The 19,884-nt window shown below is 37.3% G+C and overlaps 1 protein-coding gene across 1 annotated transcript; it reads left to right on the top strand.

Moving 5' to 3' along the window:
- Positions 1 to 701: 701 nt before the first annotated feature.
- LOC134475041 (zinc finger protein 709-like) lies at positions 702 to 16,810 on the top strand. Its single transcript, XM_063244407.1, has 4 exons — positions 702 to 847; positions 12,359 to 12,485; positions 12,682 to 12,742; positions 14,270 to 16,810. The coding sequence occupies exons 1-4, from the start codon at positions 845 to 847 to the stop codon at positions 15,507 to 15,509; spliced, it is 1,431 nt and encodes a 476-aa protein (XP_063100477.1). The 5' UTR covers positions 702 to 844; the 3' UTR covers positions 15,510 to 16,810.
- The last annotated feature ends 3,074 nt before the right edge of the window (positions 16,811 to 19,884 follow it).

Genomic DNA, 19,884 nt, shown 5'->3' with positions numbered 1-19,884 from the left:
TTAGTTCATCAGGATGATAGGAACTATTTAGAATGTCAGTCTTTAGGATAAGGATAAATTTCTTTGAATGGTGACTCCTGCCTTCCTCAGAGGGCTAGGGAACTATTTAGAATATCAGTCCTTAGGATATGGATGAGTTTGTTGATCTTCTGTCTTGAGGCTTAGCCCATAGCAGGATTTGCCCATCTTCTCCATAGTTGCAAGGTATCTGGGTTTCTGGATGGGCTGCTAGGAGGACCTAGCCCTGTCTCATTGCTAATCATAATTAACTAATTCAGCTCCACATGTTAGTATTTTTAGGAAAATTGAATACAGATGTCTTGTGCTCTGGGTGAGTGATCTGGGGATGACAGTGTGCAATGTATATACCAGTGTTGCCCCCTGATTCACATGTCTTGAAATTTAGTTTTAGATTATTTTTTCTTTTTATCCTTGAAATGAAAATTTGGAAATGAAAAGCCTGAGGTAAGGCACTTTGGTACACATATTCCTCTGTGTAGCTGAGATCAACACTGGTGAAGACAACCAGCTTCAGAAGTCTCTGACTACTGTCTATCATTTGGGATCCTCTCTTGCAGGAAGGAGTTCCATTCCCTGTTTATTTTTGACTTAGAAGGAGGGCAGTAGAGCAGCAGTCAATCAGTGATGAAGAGGCGGGCTATATGAAATGTCCAATCAGGCGAGCTGTGGGAGGAGGTCTCTTGGGTCTCTTCCGGTGTATAGAAATTGTGTACCTGTTTGGAATACAAAACTGGGAGCAGAATGCTTGCTGGATCTCATTTACTGGTTTCGATGTCCTGTGGCCTGATTAGCAAAGAACCTGGGAGACCCTCTAAGCCACAGAATGGTGAGGCTTTGGATGGGAGCCCAGAAATAGGGTGGAATTGGGAGAAGACAGTTACAAGTGGTGAGAAGTAGTTCTGGTGTGTGTAGACTCAGGTATTTAGTTAGCTTCAGCTCCAGAGGTCTTCTAGCATTGGTCTTGGGTCGTCCACTTTCCCTTTTTTCTTCTGCTGGGAGCAAGGATGATTCTGTGTCCCCAGAGCCCTGAATTAACTCTGATAGCAACAGACTGGAGTATCATCTTTGAAATTTTCTACTGCCCTGACAACTTCACCATAGAGAGCAGAGGAAGGAGCTTGGGAAGCCCCTGACTCTGATGCATTTTGGAGCTGGAGCATCAGTACTGAGCTTGGTCTCTGCTCTCATTCCAGGGATCAGCAACCTTGATGTTCTAAAGTTTATAAATGTTTGTAATGCAGGGCCTCATATCCACAATGGCACTTCTTAAACTTGTAATTTTTTGTATTTATAGGGATTGCCTAAATTTATCATATGTTCTCGCATTTCCAACCCCATGACAGGTGTTGGCAAAGATTATGAAAATTCAGAGATGTGCAGTGATGTGCTTCGGTGGAGGAAGGCTTTTCAAACACCTGGTGAACTCCTGTGTATGATAAATAACAGTGAAAATAATTTTTCAACATAATTTGTGACACGTGCTCATAGACTATATTTGTGAGAACAGCCATAAAAGTTTCAATTTTGAGAAAAATGAAGCAGATATAAAAGTGTCCTCAAGGGCCGGGTAAAGTGTGCTTGCTAAGGACAAATTCCAGAAAGGCCTGCCTGTTAAATTCTCACTGGAAAATGCCTAAATGTAGGAACATGCCTAAGTTGCATGAACATATACATGTGATATCCTTCTGAATGGAAAGGAATATGGGTGTCATCTCTGAATTAAGAGCTGCTTTAATAGCGTGGTTGATCATATACATTGTTTAAATATTGAAATGCTCTGTAATTGACTTTACTAATTCGTGTAAAGAGATTCCCTAAATTGAAATTGTGCAGGTATATCAATAGTTAAGGCATGAAGGGTTTTCTGCTTAGGGTGGACCGGAGGAACATGGAAAGGATGTGGAAGTGACCAGCAGGACACAGTGTGCAAATAGCAGGACATACAACAGAGAGGGTCTTCACTGAGTCAGGTAGTACTTAGGGTAAGCATGAAGTTAAAGTTGAATCATGATATCTTCCTTAAGGTGAATAACACCAGCTCTGGTAACAATCAGTATTCCACATCTCTGTCACCCCATGAATTCTGTGTTATTCACTTGAAATCTAGTTTTGATTATCTCGAATTATGACTCAGTATCACGAAGGTGAAATTTGAATTTTTTTTGTACCAAGTATTGAATTCATGTTCTCAAGCTTGCAAGTTAGGTTTTCAAGCTGCTAGCTAAATACCAAGCTCTGAAAGTGTTTTCTGTATATTATGAATAATATCAACCTTGTTCCTCAGAAAATGTTGAATATTGTGGAATGTTTCTTAATTGTATGGCTATAACTTTTTAAAGCAAAGGTGTCTTATGCAGTCATTTTCCAAGTTTCACATTGTCTGTGGGGTGTCTCCATCAGGGTTTCTCTATTTCAGGCAGCTCTGTAACTTAGGCTAGCCCCAAACTCAAGACAGTTCTCCTGCATCAGCCTCCCAAGATATATTTCTTATATCTGAGTGGAAAGTGATCACTTGTTGACACTGAGGTATAATTTGAAGCTTGCACCTGCTTTCATTGTTTATACATTTTTTACATACAGCAGTTTTCCATGAACATTTGTGTTATAATTTATGTACCATATTTGATGTTATTTATGTTTTGTTCTATGAAACCAAATTCAAATATCAAAATGCTGCTTAAGTATATTAAGAATAAAGGACTCAGTGGCCTAATTGAGATTTGAAGAGATATAATTTGTAGTCCATCAAAGTGATGGATGAGATACTTGTCTGCCTCTGTGCTTTATGGATGCTGGTCCTGCAGGCTCTCACTATGAGCTCTGCATTAGAGACAATGCACACCAACTCTTGCAGTGACTCAGCATAAGAATCAGTGCTCCTATTTGGCTGTTACAGTAGTGGTGAGTTGCAACATAGCATGAAATCGCTGTCTCAAAAAATGTATATACAAAAATTAATCCCCAAGATATGGGATTAAGATTTGAAGAAATCAGTCTCCATTCAACTGTTTTCTTTGGTTTTATTTGTTTAGTTTAGCTTTGTTTTATTGAGGCAGGTTTTCTCTGTGTATATCAGCTAGATTTGAACCCCTTATGGAGTGCAGAGTTGCCCTAACCACAAAGCAGCACTCCTGCCTCAGTTTCTGGAGTGCTGGGATTATAGATATGTGTGTTTTTACCCTAGAAAATATTGAGGCTTGTAACTTAGCTGTGTTGTAGCTTGGCATAGTAGATGGCATGTTGAGCTTTGCATTTAACTAGTGCCCTGTACTTCACCCAGAAAAATGGAAAATCACTCAGGGTAGAAGTCCAAGGAGTAAAGCAAAATGAGCTATACACAAAGAAAAAAATTAACCTGCTCAACAAAAGAAGCAGAATAAATTTGTCATCCAAAAATTATTATAAGAGTCTAGCTCAATGATTTCCAACAGGATCTTTTTGTGATTCTATATTTTAAAATGTCTGTAACTTTCCAGTTCAAAGCCTCTTCTTTAGATCCTGAAATGGGGATGGGGGTTCTGTATACAAGTGGTCCTGAGACCAGCTAATGAAATTTCACATTTCTCAATTGGTTTGCTTGTCTTCCTATATTGTTGTTCACAAACTCAACTCAAGCTGCAGAAACCTTTACTGACACAAGCAAACACCAGGATTAAATGACAGTGGCACTGAAATGAAAGAATAATATTGAAAAGGAAAGGAGAAAAAAGACAAATGCCATGTGTTATAATGCCCACCTCTTTTCCCTAGAGATGAAGAGGTTGAAACAGGAGAATGGCCATGTATTCAAAGAGCCAACCTACCTAGTGATTGCAAGGCTGGCCAGAACTCCAAAGTGAGTCTATGTCTTTAAATCAAAAAACTAAAATGAAAAAAATAAACAAGGTGACAGAAAGACTATTTAAAAAAATAATTATGGAGCTGAGTGAAAGTTAACTTATGCAAAATGGGAATTATTGAATGATGCTGCAGAAGAAGGAAGGCCATGTAGTGGCATCCAGGAGGCAGTGACAAACACAGATTTAGGAATGGCACCTATTGTGCTACAGCACAACAGTGACCTCCTTCCCCCAATACATTTGTAGTTCACTAGACTGAGGACTTCTAAAAGTTCATGGAAATGTTAAACTCATGACAAACAAGCAGCTTGAAATCCAGCCTTTGGAACATGGCCTTTAGCAGAATTTCATATTTAAATTTAAATAAGAAAAATATAATTCTGCCCTGTTTGATGTCAAATGCACCAAGTTTAATGGCTCACAACATTGAGAAACGAAGCCACAAACCAAAAGAAGTTCCAAAATTTTCTTAGAAAAAAAGAGAGAAGAATAGCCCTGAATTTTCTGGAGTGGTCTTCAGTGTTTTGGCCACAGACCTATTGTCAGAGAACAGTTATACAGTAAAGTCCCAATGTGGGTACAGTGTGGGTCTCAGACTACAATCAACCTATAAGCTTATAGCTGCTTAACTAATATTATTCAGCAGGGGAACAAGTCAGCCCGAAAAGGTATGTGGAAAGAGCCAAGGCATTTTGTGGGAACAATAGTCCAGTTGTTCTGGTCTTTGAGTATGGTAATTGAGGCCTATGAGGACTTCCTGGAACAGGTGGTGGAAACTGCAGTACATTTCAAACTATTGTTTTTCTCTTCAGGAGCATGTAGACATTGTCACTGCATCTTCACCTTCAGTTCTGGCTTTCTTCAGCTGTGCCTGTAGCAGTGATTGTTGTGTTTAGTTTTTTGCATTGACTCTTTGAGGTTCCAGTTCTTCTCTGATTGTATATCAATTTCTGTCTACATTGGCATCCTTTGCTAAAATCACAATAGTATTTGAATGAATAAAGTGATGTTTATACATTTAAAACTATTCATTAATACAGGCCAGGGATTTAAGCTCAGCAGGCAGAAACGTCTGCCTGGAAAGTGCTAGGTTGTAACTTTGATCGCTGGTACCTATAAACAAAAGTAATTTAAACTGCAAGGAAATAAAATCTTTTCATTTGCGAAAATGTAGGTTTATAAAATTTATAACTAAATATGTCAATGGCAAATTAAACATTGTTAATAGTCATATTTAGTATCTAAAGTTGTTGATTCTGGGTGTTGAATTCAGAGATAAAAGAAGCTGCCTGGAGTGCACAAGGACATGAGTTCAATCTCTCATACAAAAAAAAATTCACAGTTGTCAGTGATTTAGTGCTATGAGCACATTTATTGAAACTGATACTTGTTAATTAATAGGCTTAATATTTCCTTTGTGGTCTATGAAATACCTGCACATAACATGCCAATTACAGTAAATGATGTACTGTCCCCTATAGTGTTAGACCGGTGTCGCAAGGAAGACTCCAAGGGCCTCACTCTCATGTAAAAACAAAGGGGTTTTTATTATTCTGTGTACACGGGGTCCTCCAAACAGGTGGAAATGGAGAACCCTGAGTTGGGGCAAGGCTGGTGTTTTTAAGGATGAAAACCGCAAAGCAGGCGGGTTACAGAAGCAGATCGCATTGGTTAGTTTTGAACAGTGCAGGGCTTGGCAAAAGCTGATTGGAGGGGCCCAGGGTTGGGTAACTATGGTGTCCGGGGTTCTAGCCTGGTCACTGTGTTCCCGGAACTGTTACTTATCTTGCCTAACTCACTGAAACAGAACATCCTGTGGTTTTATGACCAACGGAAAGTCCCTTCTTGCTTTGTACAGATAGCTCGGGGGTTGCAGCTGTAAAGTTAACTCTTTCAGTACAATCTAATACAATCTGATGCAATTAACACAATTTGTGATGGGGCTACCAGATAGGGAAGACTCAGGATGTCAGGAGCTATTACCTCAGGCCTTTGTTTTATGGCCTTTAGGAAGTTAAAACTTAACCTAGTTGGATTTGAAGGGAGAAGGGGAGGGGGAGCAGCAGATGGAACGAGCTTTCTTGGTCTCTTCAATAGGATTGCTATTTTCTGAGTTGTTTTTATTTTTTGTTTTCCCACATACTTGAAAGTTGAAAATGTTGGCTGTTGCTAGCTAGAAAAACTGTGATAATCATTTTTTTTTCAATTTAGTGATATATTTCCCTATATCCATTAAGAACATTTATTTGCTACAATTACCCCAAGTCAAATTCATAAACAATTCTTAAAGTTACAGGCAGCTGAGTTAGTTAGAAATACAGGCAACCATACCATGATATAGTGGAATGAAATTCTTGAACTTCTATGTCTGGTATGAGTTTGTGTTCTCTAAAGTGCAAAAATGAATTTTAGGAACAACAGAGTTGAAGAGCAGAATATATTTATTGAGAGATAGAAAGTGAATGTGTTTTGCTCTAAATAGGATATTTTGGAATTGGGAGGTGGAACTAGGGGACTTTTACCTTGAAGTCACTTTCCTCTCCCCTATTCAACTTACCTGTGGCCAGAAAAGAATCTCAATCAGTTACTTGCATATCAGCAATGCCATCTTTTTTTTTTTTTTTTTGTCTTTTTCCTTTTTATCCATACCGGGGATTGAATTCAGGACTACCTGCTGGCAAGGCAGGCTCTTATGCCACTGAGCTAAATCTCCAGACCCAGTAATGCCATCTTTAATTAAGCACCACCAAAGTCAAAAACTATATGTATGCCGCCCACATACTTCCAGAATTAAAAGCAAGACCCCCCAGTGGTCATGGGGTTCTCCCCATATTCTTAGAATAAAGGCCATTTTGACTTTGTATTCTCTTCTTTACTACACCAAAAATCCTATCGGAAAGCTTCTATCTGAGAAAAACAGGAGGGATTCTGAGCCTGTAGCAAAAGACTCTGTCTCTTCTAGAGACTTTACAGAATAAAATCATGTGATGAGACAGGTTTAAAGTGGGTTAGATTACTGAGATTACTGAGGAGGTAAATTAGCACAATAGAGAAGCAGAATATAAGAAATGTAAAAGTGGTCTTTTATTTAAAGAATGTGGAGAGGAGCCCACAGCCACCAAGGGTTTGGCTGTGTTTTTTTTTCCCTGACTGAGTATGGGGTTATGGGGTATATGTGACTTTTGAATGGCTGTTGTGTTTGGAGGGGACATTGATGTCTTGCTAGGAGCTGATGGGAATTTTCTTTAGGCCCCTTGGAAAGAAAGAGGAAGTTGTATTCAAGGAGAAAAGAGGAAGTGGCCTTATGACTAAGCATCCCTGATTTCACATTCTTCCACCTTGAACTACAAACATGAGGTCCTGTAATTATTTGAAGGGCAAAGCTCTTTCAAATACATCCTTTGGTTTGAATGAAGAAATCAAAACAAAGAATTTTTGCTGTCTTCCTCCATGGCTGTTGGTAAACCATTCATAAGAAATATTTTGAGTCAATTCCTTAATGCATTGTCAATACCATAACCAAAATTACAGATCAGTTCAGTTTCAGAAAAAGAAGCAGCACTTAAAGGCAGGGATAAAAGACTTCAATGCAAATATCCATGGCATGGTGAGATCAACAATGTGTGATACAAACTACTGGATTTCTCTGACTTCAAGAAAGAGAAAAGTTTATACTGATATTGATATACTGGAATGAATCTCCCTGTCTACTATGTCTGATATTAGGTTTTTGTCCTGTAAAGTCCAAGAATGAATTTTAGGAACAACAGAGATTAAGAGAAGAATATACTTATTGAGAGAAAAAAAGCTGCCTGAGAGAGAGAAGGTATCCTGAGCAGGTTGCCAAACACTGTCCATTCTAGGGACCTTTATAGAGTAAACTCATGTGGTGAAGTGAGTTTAAGGTGGGGAAAACTAAGAACTCACAAGGCAGATGGGCATAAGATGGGACAGAGTAATGGTAGCCAATAAGATTATAAGTTCAGGTAAAGTTGATTAAATTGGTAACAAAGGGGGAAGGGAGTCACATAGAAAGCAGGCATTCTTAGGCAGCTGTGACTCTTCCCTTAGGGGTTTGGGAGGGTGACTCCTGAGTTCCTCAGGATGATAGGAACTATTTAGAATGTCAGTCTTTAGGATAAGGATACATTTCTTTAAATGGTGACTCCTGACTTCCTCAGAGTGCTAGGGAACTATTTAGAGTATCAATCCTTAGGATATGGATGAATTTGCTTATCATTTGTCTTGAGCCTTGGCCCATAGCATGAGGTGTCAGTATTCCCCATAGTTGCAAGGTATCTGGTCTCCTGCATGGCCAAGTCTCATGCCAATAGTATTTAAGTAACTCACGTCCCTGTAACAGTACTGTTTGGAAAATTGAGTACAGATGTCTTGTGCACTGGGTGAAAGATCTGGGGATGACAATGTGCAATGTATATACCTTTGTTGCCCCCTGATTGACACGTTTTGAAATTTAATTTTAGTTGATGTGTTCTTTTTTTCTTGAAATAAAATAGATTTAAAAATTAAAAGTCTGAGGTAAAGCTCTTCAATACAAACACTCCTCTGTCGAGCTGAGTTCACCACTGTAGAAGAATGGCAGCTCCAGAAGTCTCTGCACTACAGTCTATCATTTGAGATCCTCTCTTGCAGGGAGGGCTTCCTTTCTCTGTTTATTCTTGACTCAGAAGGACGGCAATAGAGCAGGAGTCAATCAGTGATAAAGGGGCAGGCTATATGAACTGTCCAGTGAGGTGGGCCATTGCTGGCTGTGACTTCTGTCTGTTCTGGTGTCTCAGCATGATTTACCTGTTCTGAGTACAACAGTGGTAGCAAAATGTTTGCTGAATCTCATTTAATACTTTTGATGTCCTGTGGCCTGATTAGCAAAGATTCTGAGAGATCCTGGATCCATGGAATAGTGAGGTTGTGGATAGGAGCCCAGAAATAGGATGGATTGGGCAAAACCAGTTACAAGTGTTTAGGAGTAGTTCCGGTGTCTGTAGCCTCAGGTATTTAGTTAGCTTCAGCTCCTGAGGTCCTCAAGCTTTGGCCATGGGACATTCACTATCCCTTTTGCCTCTTGCCATTGGCAAGGGTTATTTGGGGTTGCCAGGACCCTGGCTTCACTATGATAGCAGCAGACTCAAGTATCATCTTTGAAATTCACTGCTAGCCTGGTAAGTCCACCATCTTAGGCATTGGGAGGAGCTTGGGAAGACCCTGACTATGATGCTTTTGTAGCTTGTAGAGCAGTAATGAGCTAGGTCTATGCCCTCTTTCCACAGAGTAGAAGATCTGGAATGTCTAGAGTTTATTAATGTATTTAATGCAGGGCCTCATAGCCACAATGGCTCAACTTAAACTTGGGCTTTTTTGTATTTATAGTGATCTCCTAAATTTATAGTATGTTCTCCTATTTCTTCCTCATGACAGGTAGTGACAAAGGTTCTGAGAATTCAGAGATATGTAGTAGTGTGCCTCAGTGGAGAAAGGCTTCCTAAACAATTGGTGAACACCTGTGTATTCTTGAACATTGCAAAATAATTTCTGAACATACTTATTTAGGTATGCTCACAGACTACGTTTCTGAAAACAGCCATAGAGTTTTGAAGTCTGAGAAAAATGAAGCAAATATGAAAGTATTATCAAGGACAGGGTAAAAATGTGTGAAGGACAAATTGCAGAAAGGGCTACCTGTTAAATTCTCATCGAAAAATGCCAAAATTTAGGCATTTGCATGGACATATACATGTGATATCCTTCTGAATGGAAAGGAATAGAGGTGTCATCTCTGAATTAAGAGCTGGTTTAGTAGCTTGGGTGTTAATAGACAGTTTAAATATGGAAATTCTCTACAATGAACATATCTAAGTGGTGTAAATGAGAAGCCCTAAATAGAAATTTTGCAGTGATATCAATACTTAGGCATGAAGTGTTTTCTGTTTGGATGGATCAGAGGAGTGTGGAAAAGATGTGGAAGTGACTGACAGGATGCAGGCAGCAAATAGCAGGACATACAACAGAGAGCGTCTTCACTGAAAGTCAAGTAGTTCTTAGAGTAATTATGAAGTAAAGTTCTGATTGCTTCATTGAGGTGATCAACACCAGTGCTGTCAACAATCAGTACTCCACATCCCTGTCAACACATGATTTTTGTATTCCATACTTGAGATCTAATTTGATTATCTCTAATTATGTCCCAGTGTCATGAAGGTGAAATTTTCAATTTTTTTGTACCAAGGATCGAACGCATGACCTATGCTTTCCAGGCAGTCCTTCATGCCACTGAGCTCAATACCCAACTATGAAAGTGTTTTCTGTGTAGTATGGAAGAGATCCACATTGTTTCTCAGAAAGTGTTGAATATTGTTGGAATTTTTCAGTATTGTATGGCTATAACTTTTTAAAAACAAACCAAAGGTGTCTTATGCAGTCTCTTTTTAAGCTTCACTTTGTCTGTTCGGTGTCTCAATCAGGGTTTGTCTATTTTAGACAGCTCTGTAACTTAGGATAGCCCCAAATTCAAGGAAGAAATCCTTCACCAGCATCCCAAGATATATTTCTTATATTTGACTTGAAAGTGATCACTTGGTGACAGTGAGGTATAATTTACAGCTTGGGCCTGGTTTCATTTTATATACATATTTTTAAAATACAGCTGTTTTTCCCTAACACTTGAGTTATTATTTATATACCATATTTGATGTTATTTATGTTTTGTTCTATGAATCCAAATTCATGTTTCAAAATGCTGCTTAAGTATATTAAGAACAAAGTACTCATTGGCCTAAATGAGATTTTAAGAGACATCATCTGTAGTATATCAAAGTGATTGATGAGATTTTTTATTTAATTTTGAAATTGGTAAAATACAATAGAACAAGGCAGCATAAGGTCAACTAAGATCATACAGTGAAATTGGTACACAACTTCACAACAGGTTACTGGGATAACAGTAATAGGTATCACAGTATATTTTGTTATCTTTGTAATAGTTGTTCTTTAATCACATATATCAAAATGAGATGAAATACAGAACATTATAGAACTTATCAAAACAGAATATTGAATTGAGCAGTACCATTAATTAGAATAGAGTGAAACAATAATAAAAACATTTTCCTTCAAAGAGATAGTAGAAGGAAGTCCCCCTTATTTGCTATGGTCTACTTCCCAGGAGGCACTCAGATTTCTGGTTCCCATTAGCCCATTCCAGAAAGGGCTACCTGTTAAATTCTCATCAAAAAATGCCAAAATTTAGGCATTTACATGGATATATACATGTGATATCCTTCTGAATGGAAAGGAATAGAGGTGTCATCTCTGAATTAAGAGCTGGTTTAGTAGCTTGGGTGTTAATAGACAGTTTAAATATGGAAATTCTCTACAATGAACATATCTAAGTGGTGTAAATAAGAAGCCCTAAATAGAAATTTTTCAGGAGAAGAGGGGTAGGGAAGTGGGATGTTTGTTTCTAGGTGGTGCATCAGTAGGTGACAGGAGAAGAGGGGTAGGGAAGTGGGATGTTTGATTCTAGGTGGTGCATCAGTAGGTTCACTATTGCTCATTAAGGAGACAGGCTGGTTGTTTGGTTTCACAGCGTCCTAAGTTCCAATATATCACAGATCTTAGGAGCTACTACTGGTTATCCCCCTGGAAGGGCTGCAGTTTTCCATACTACCACTGCTCACCAGGGAGGTGAGGTACTTGCTTGGCTTCCCAGTGTCCTAAGTTCCAACATGGCATGGATCTCAGAAGTTGCTGCTGGTTCTCCCCATGAAAGGGCCGCAGTCTGCCAGACTGCCACCACTTACCAGGGAGAAGTGGTGCTTGCTTGGCTTCATAGTGTCCTAAATTCCAGCATGGCATGGATCTCAGGAGCTGCTGTTGGTTTTCCCCCTAGAAGGGCTGCAGTCTGCCAAACCACCACCACTGACCATGGAGTGGAGGTGCTTACTTAGCTTCCCAGTCAATTGATGAGATATTTATCTGCTTCTGTGCTTTGTGGTTGCTGGTCCTGCAGGCTTCTCACTGTGAGCTCTGCTTTAGAGAAAGTGCACAGGGAATCTTGCCATGACTCAGCACAAGAATCAGTGCTCCTATTTGGCTGTTACATTAGCAGTGAGTTTCAATCTAGCATCAAATTTGCTGTCTTCAAAAATGTGTATAGACAGAAAATTAATGACAAGACATGGATTTAAATTTGAACAAATCAGTTTTCATTCAGCTGTTTTGTTTGGCTTTATTTGTTTAGTTTAGTTTTGCTTTATTGAGACAAGCTTTCTGTATGTATATCAGGTGGATTTGAACACCCTATGGAGCCTAGAATTGCCCTGACCTCACTGATGCTTTCCTGTCTCTGCCTTTTGAGTGCTGGGATTATAGATATGCACCACCGCACTTTGCTTTTGATTCAGATTTGTAGGAGAGAATTTAAGATATCCCAAACCTGGGGTCTCAACCTTCCTTTGAGAAATATATGTATGATCCTTTAGGAGGTGGTGACCTTTGAGGATGTGGTTGTGAACTTCAGCAATGAGGAGTGGAGTTTGCTGAGTCCATCCCAAAAGAACCTCTACAGAGATGTGATGGGTGAAATCTTTAGGAACATGGCTGCAATTGGTAAGGATGAAATCTTTTTGTCACTCATGCTGTCAGAATATTGTTTGTTGCTCATTAGTGATGTTTCGTTAAAAAGAATATGAAAATATTTTTAAAAATAGCTCAGACATGGACATATTATATCATAAATCTAAACAAAAATCTATTTGTATGTATTACTCAACTGAGTCCTGGTATTTCTATGTCTACAATTCAGGAGGACTTGGGGATATCCAGGAAGCTGAAAAAGGAGGCAAAATTTACTGGAGATACTTAAGGTAATTCCCACTCACAAGGAGAGGAATGTTCCTGAGTAATTAGTGAGTCAGCAGAAAAATGAACACCAAATAAATGAGGCACTATTCAATTTAATGTCAGTAATATTCTCTGAAGATGTATAAGCTAGTGTATATATGAGGGAATTAAATCATGAAAATGTATGACATTGCATATAGATGTGTACGAAAGGCATACACTTTGAGTTATGACATTCTGCCTTCCGTTTTTATACCCATTTTTACATGTGAATACAACACATTCATTATCTAACAATTGCTAAGATTGCAATAGAATTTGAAATAAAACTGAGTGCTCGTGTTTATAAGCCATGCTCTAGACAATCAGTGATTCTGATTAATATTCTTAGTAGACTGGTGGAATGTTAGTGCACTCATTTTGAATATCAGTATGCAGTTGTCTCTAAAAATTGATCCTCTCAGACTTGTCCTGGATATAAAATCTCAAAATCCGCATAAAATACTGATACATGCTTATTCATATATAAAGCAGATCAAGTTATAACATATGAGGCTTTGAAGCATATCTATCTATCACTGGATTTGTGGAGAAGGAAAATGTTAATAGACTCTCTGTGATTGTGCATTCTTGTAAACCCAGCACACTAGAAATCAGATTTTGCAGAATGGCAATTTCAAGTTCAAACTTCACAGCTTAATGTTCAGTGAAAATCTCTTAAAATAGATATTTAAAAAGCTACAGATTTATGCTAATACCTGGTGTTCATTCCCAGCCCAGAAAAGAAAAAAATGTGTTATATAATGTCAAAAAATAAATAATATAATGTCATTTTCCGTAAGAATTAGATGGGTCTTTCACCCATCAATTCAGTGAAATGGCTCAGCTATAAAACCTAAAAGGTCACAGGGTTTATTTTAGATGAGAAACCAAAATACAAAATGTGGAATGAAATTAAACAGAGTTGTTAGAGAAAAGTAAGACTGACCGTATGGAAAAGGGAACTACAGGTTAAGGACAGAAGGGAGATTGTGATAGGGAAACATATGAGAATAATCTGCATGTGATACACATATGTACCCATGCCCAAAGTGAAGCTAAAGATTCTGCATTTCAAAGTACCAATTTTTAAGATTTCCAAATGTGTACCAGTCTTTTGGGAATGGTTGTTTTCAACATATCTTACAAGGCTATTCTGTTGCTTCATAGTCAGAATTTCTTAGCAGCCATTAAAAACAGAACTTGATATTAATGCAGTCATTACATGGAGACCCATTTCACTGTAAATTTTTCTTTTTTTAAATTTAATATAAGGAAAATTAAATTAGACAAAATAAGTAGAAATAATATTGCTTTCAAAGTGAAAATAAAGAGTAAGAAATCGCAAGATGATGATTACATATGCTGTTCATAGAAATAGTTATGAAATACAAAAGTGAAACATATGAAGTGGAGATTCAAACAGTGAGAATGCAGTTTTGTTCAACTCTCCAAGAAAAACTTAGTAATATGCTTATAAATCCTATATGTGATTTTTTTTTTCTTTACAGAAATGACAAGCTAGGGAAATCTTATGGACATACATCTCGGAATCAGTGTAAAGAAGTCTTCCTTTGTACTGCAGGAGGTAATGTGAATGTGAAAGAAACAGAAACACAACACAATGTTCAGATCCATGAAAAATATTGCAGTGGAGGGAAACCCTATGTATGCAAGCAATGCGGGAATGGTTTTACTACACATGGAATTTTTAAGAAACACGAAATAATTCACAGAGGAGAGAGACCCTACATATGTAAGGAGTGTGGGAAAGCTTTTACAACACATACGTATTGTCAAGTACATGAAAGTCTTCAATCTGGAGAAAAACGTTATGAATGTAAGCACTGTGAGAAAGCTTTCAGCACATGTACTTATTGTGTAATCCATGAAAAAATTCACACTGGGCAGAAATCGCATATATGTAAGAAATGTGGGAAAGCTTTTAGCAGGAAAATTCATTTTCAAATACATAAAAATGTTCACACTGGAGAGAAACCCTATGTGTGTAAGCAATGTGGAAAAGGTTTCACCCAACTTGGACATTGTAAGGAACATGAAAGAATTCACACTGGAGAGAAACCATATGTATGTAAGAAATGTGGGAAAGCTTTTAATACACGGGGAGACTGTAAGAAACATGAAAGAATTCACACTGGAGAGAAACCCTATGTATGTAAGCAATGTGGGAAAGCTTTTACCAGACCTGGATGTTGTAAGGAACATGAAAGAATTCACACTGGAGAGAAACCATATGTATGTAAACAATGTGGGAAAGCTTTTAACTCACGTGCAAGTTATAAGGTTCATGAAAGAATTCATACTGGAGAGAAACCATATGTATGTAAGCAATGTGGGAAAGCTTTTAACTCACGTGCAAGTTATAAGGTTCATGAAAGAATTCACACTGGAGAGAAACCATATGTATGTAAGCAATGTGGGAAAGCTTTTAACTCACGTGCAAGTTATAAGGTTCATGAAAGAATTCATACTGGAGAGAAACCCTATGTATGTAAGCAATGTGGGAAAGCTTTTAACACATGGGGAGACTGTAAGAAACATGAAAGAATTCACACTGGAGAGAAACCATATGTATGTAAGCAATGTGGGAAAGCTTTTAACAAACGTGCAAATTGTAAGGTTCATGAAAGAATTCACACTGGAGAGAAACCATATGTATGTAAGCAATGTGGGAAAGCTTTTAAAACACATGCAGATTGTAAGAAACATGAAAGTTTACATTCAATATAAAACCAGTGTATATAAGCATCATGAGAATGGTTTCAGCACACATACATATTGCATAATGCATGAAAATCTTCACACTGGGCAGAAAACTAACATATGTAAGGAATGTGGGAAAGGTTTCAGCAGAAATGCTCATTGTCCAATACATTATAAAATTTACTTGGTTAAGAAACCCTGTGTATGTGAAGAATGTGGGAAAGCTTTCACCACATATGGATTTTTTAAAATACATCAATGAGTTCACACTGGTAAGAAAGCCTATGTATATAACAATGTGGCAAAGCTTTTACTGCATATAGTCATTGCAAAACACATGAAAGAATTCAAACTGAGAAGAACCACTGCTATGTAAGCAAGTGGAGACACTTTCATCAGCCAGATTGTAAGTGAAATACATGAAAAAACTCACACAAGAGATAAATCCTATGTGTTATGGGAATACTCTCAGCATACTTGATCATTGTTACATATCTGAAAGAGCTCACTGGGCAGAGATTCTATGTGGACTAACAATGTGAGAAATATAGCAATCCATGTTTTTGTTAAATGCATAGAAAAAGCATCACTGTTCAGACAGTTTAGATCTAAGTGTACTTTAAAAATCCCAAGGAGACCTGAAGAAATAATCAATACAGAAGTTAGATGTCAATATTTCTTCACAAATATTCCAGAAATGACAAATCTGAGGTGGAGCTCTACTCAATTGCATATGTTTTATGATTTTCAGTTAATCCCTTGTACCTCTCTAGATTTTTTAAAGTGTTTTTGTGCTTCAACATGGCATCTTGTAATTAAACATGCTAAACTGAAATGGGCTTTTCACTTTCAAGTATGGATAGGGCCTATGTACTTAATATTTTTTCTTTAAAACTTAAATTTTATATTTTTTGGTGAATTGTAATGTTTATTTAAAGAGAAAAAAGTGTAGTAATAATATAGAATTTCAGAAAAATAAACCATAAGAAATCACTAGTTGATTAGTATCATATTGTCATCTTAGAAGTAGTTGTTCAAGTTACAAATTTAAAGCATACAAAGTGATATTCAAATAATGACACTGACAACAGTTCACCTCAATGATCCACCAAAAAGTTATTAATATGCCATCTGTCCTACACACTTTTTTTTTCTTAAAAAGGGTAAGATTAAACATGGCAAAACAGAGCAGAACAGAAGGAAACACAGATTTCACAACAAGTCCACTGGAAATGATCACTGTCTATCTTACTGTCTCTAGTTTTCTTCCAAATAGTTGTTCCCATCTTCACACACATTGAATATATACTGAATATTATAGAACTAATCAAATAATTACAGGATGATGCAGGCTTTTTTGATCTTCAAGACTGATTTTCGGGAAGTTGATAATGACTACCATAATGTCTTTCATTGTCTTTGAAGTAGCTGTCTTTATCTTTATGTATGCTGAAATGGAACATAAGAGACTGGACTAATATCACTCTGAACAGTGAATAATAGTATCCTGAGAAGGAGAAAGGTGAGGAATTGCCTAAAAAAAGAAGGCAGAGGACATTGTTAAAAGTGTATTAGGATTTAAAAGCTACAGTAGTTCTGTTGCTCTGTTTAGTTTGATTATATTTTGTTCTGGTCTGTCTACTCATATTAGAATTGAGGGCACAGAGAGATAACCCAAAAATGGCAGGTTATACCATGATGGTAATTGTCCTTAATTTCCTATTAACTAAAACTGAAACCCTGTATTAGTAACATTGTCTTACTATGACTGATCTTATTTTAAGCTGGTTTGTTTGAATGTTATTTGGCCTTGACTGATTCTATTCACATTTGGTGTGCTTGCTGGTATCAAGTTCAAGAGAAGAGGCAACTACTGTGAAGATGACAAGATATAAAAGATATCCATTGGTGGGCTGGGGATTTAGCTGAGTGGCTTAAGCACCTGCCTGGCAAGTGTGAGGTCATGAGTTTGATCTCCAGAGCCAAAAAAAAAATAAGTAAAAGATATCAATTCCAGGTTTGATTATTTTTTTAATTAAAGAGACAAAAGAAAGGAAATAAAAAAAGCAGTAAAAGGGTACAAGTAATACAGAATTTCAAGAAAAAATACAGTAAGAAATCACAGTTAATAGGTTACATATTGTCATCTTAGAAACAATTGTCCAAATTATAAAATTAAAGCATATAAAGTGGACATTCATACAGTGAGATTGCAGAAACATCTGTTCAGTGATCCACCAAAAGCTGAGTAATATGGTTTTCCATCCTACACACTCAAGCATGCAGTTATATCCCTTAGACCACCCTCTTTTCCTCTCTTTTTTACAATAACAATTACACGTTTTGAGTTTTTTTTTTACTCCCACAGTTCTTATTAAATTTTTTAGAAGAGAATAAATCCTAACATGACTAAATAAAACAGAGTCAGTTAGAACAGAAGGATGGGCATAGTACATGATGCAAAAATAGAATATCAGATGATCAAAAATGGTTACAATTGTGCCTCTTGCTATTTTTAAAAAGAGTTGCTATATCATCAGGTATAATAGAATTGATCAAAACAGTACAGAACAAGACCAATAAAACCTACACTGGAAACCTTGCAAGACTTCAAAAGAAGATAATAGTCAAACTATAATGGGCATCATAATAAATCTTATTGCCTTCAAAGTGGTTGCCTATACCCTCAAACTTGATACTATCATACAAAATAGAATATAGTAAATTCAGACAGAACAAGATGTGGATAGCAATATTGGCATTCAAATCAGGTTAATAGGAAAACAAATAGTTACTATAATATATCCCACTTTTTTTAAATTTAGTTTTCCCTTAATTGAAAAAAATAAAAAAATAGTTTAATTTTTAAAAAAGGGTGGAGATTGAGATAAAAGAGGACATTGTAATAGAACAACACTGGTCAGAAGGGAACAATTTAAGCATAATTATGTTTCACTCCCAGATAATCTAACATAATAGTCACCATAGTGCCTCATTCCTTGAATTATTTGAGTATAACTTCATATATGATAGCATCAAGCATATCAAGACAGTGTGAAGCCATTCAACAGAATGAAAGTATTACAGGGTATTTAGAACCAGTTAACAGAAAATGAACAATGGTTTCTATATTATCTCCTTGCCTATAAAATTTTTTGTTAATACTATCGCATATAGTAAAACATAGTAAGATACAACATGTTAAAAGCAGTGGAAACAGAGAGTTTGTGAGAGAGGGACCATTCTTGCACCACTGAGATTCAGCCCAGGGTTCATCATGTTGGTTAATTTTGAATATGCTGGTGATTTAACGTTGCAAACATTTAGTTGAACACTTTTGTGTATGTTTGGTAAGAATATTAGCCAACAGAGTGTTTTCATTTATATTATTTTTAACACATTATTGTCTGGCTTCATTCTCAGGATAACTTTAACTTTGTCACTTAAAAGAAGTTGGTGGTGGTTTTTCCTTCAACTTGATCAAAGAATTGAAAAACAATCAGTATTTATTCTTTATTATATACTGAATAAAATTCACCAGTGCACTTAGTGTATCCTAGCTTTGTTGTTGTTATTAAGCAGCTGTTGTGTTTACCCATTGTCTGTGCTCCTTATTGCTCTGTTCATCAGACTATTTCCTCCTGATGCATGTGGTTTGGGGACATCAATGGACACCACATATCCATTAAAGGTCACATCTCATTTTACCTATGGATGCTACCATTTACTTTTGTATCTTCAAACTATCTCTATAATATATAATTTTGTGAGTAACCCCTTTCAGTTACTCAGATTCAATGCACATTCTTGCATGGTGTGATTACTGCCGGAGGAAACTGGGCTTGGTGAGGGCCTGGTTTCTTATTTAAGGCTTCTTACCCTGACCTGCCTGCAGTGTCCCCAACTCCTGACCTGCTCCCTGTAAACACCTGTCCTGCTCCATAGCTACGGTGAGTCCACATGTGGCAGTTCAGATCTGTACCTAGGTGGAAAACATTCAGTCAAGTTGTGTTCTCTAAGAGACTGACCTCATACAGAGCTCCCCTGAGTGAGACAGGGGGCCTCAGGCATGTAGGGAGGAGCTCTGAAACCATTCCAGCTCTCTCCTGTCCAGTGTGGAGTGTGTGACACTTTCCTTAGAACTCACTGATGGATGAGGCAGCCTGGTCTGGGCCTTTTTTAGCCAAGATTCCTGCTAGGTGCTATGGTGTCCTGCTCCTCTGCCTGGACCATCTCTCTGACTTCAGATCTCCACAGAGATTTGAGCAGTCTCAGTCTTCCTCTACCAGGCTCTAACTCTATGCTGAGGATTCAGGTGAAATATCTGCGACTCCCAAATTCATCTTACATACATTTAACCTGGAAATTCCACTTTTATGGGTCATTATAAAAAATGAGATTG

The sequence above is a fragment of the Cavia porcellus genome, unplaced genomic scaffold, assembly GCF_034190915.1.
Source record: "Cavia porcellus strain 051 isolate PalLab524CR breed Dunkin Hartley unplaced genomic scaffold, mCavPor4.1 scaffold_50, whole genome shotgun sequence".
NCBI classification, from domain to species: Eukaryota; Metazoa; Chordata; class Mammalia; order Rodentia; family Caviidae; genus Cavia; species Cavia porcellus.
Note: the sequence above shows the minus strand (reverse complement) of the source record. Positions and strands in the feature narration are given on the sequence as shown.

What these genes read in the sequence shown, in the direction of transcription:
- LOC134475041 (XM_063244407.1), top strand. An exon ending in TAGGAACATGGCTGCAATTG is followed by an intron (nt 12,486 to 12,681) that starts GTAAGGATGAAA and finishes TCTACAATTCAG; the next exon opens with GAGGACTTGGGGATATCCAG. An exon ending in ATTTACTGGAGATACTTAAG is followed by an intron (nt 12,743 to 14,269) that starts GTAATTCCCACT and finishes TTTTCTTTACAG; the next exon opens with AAATGACAAGCTAGGGAAAT.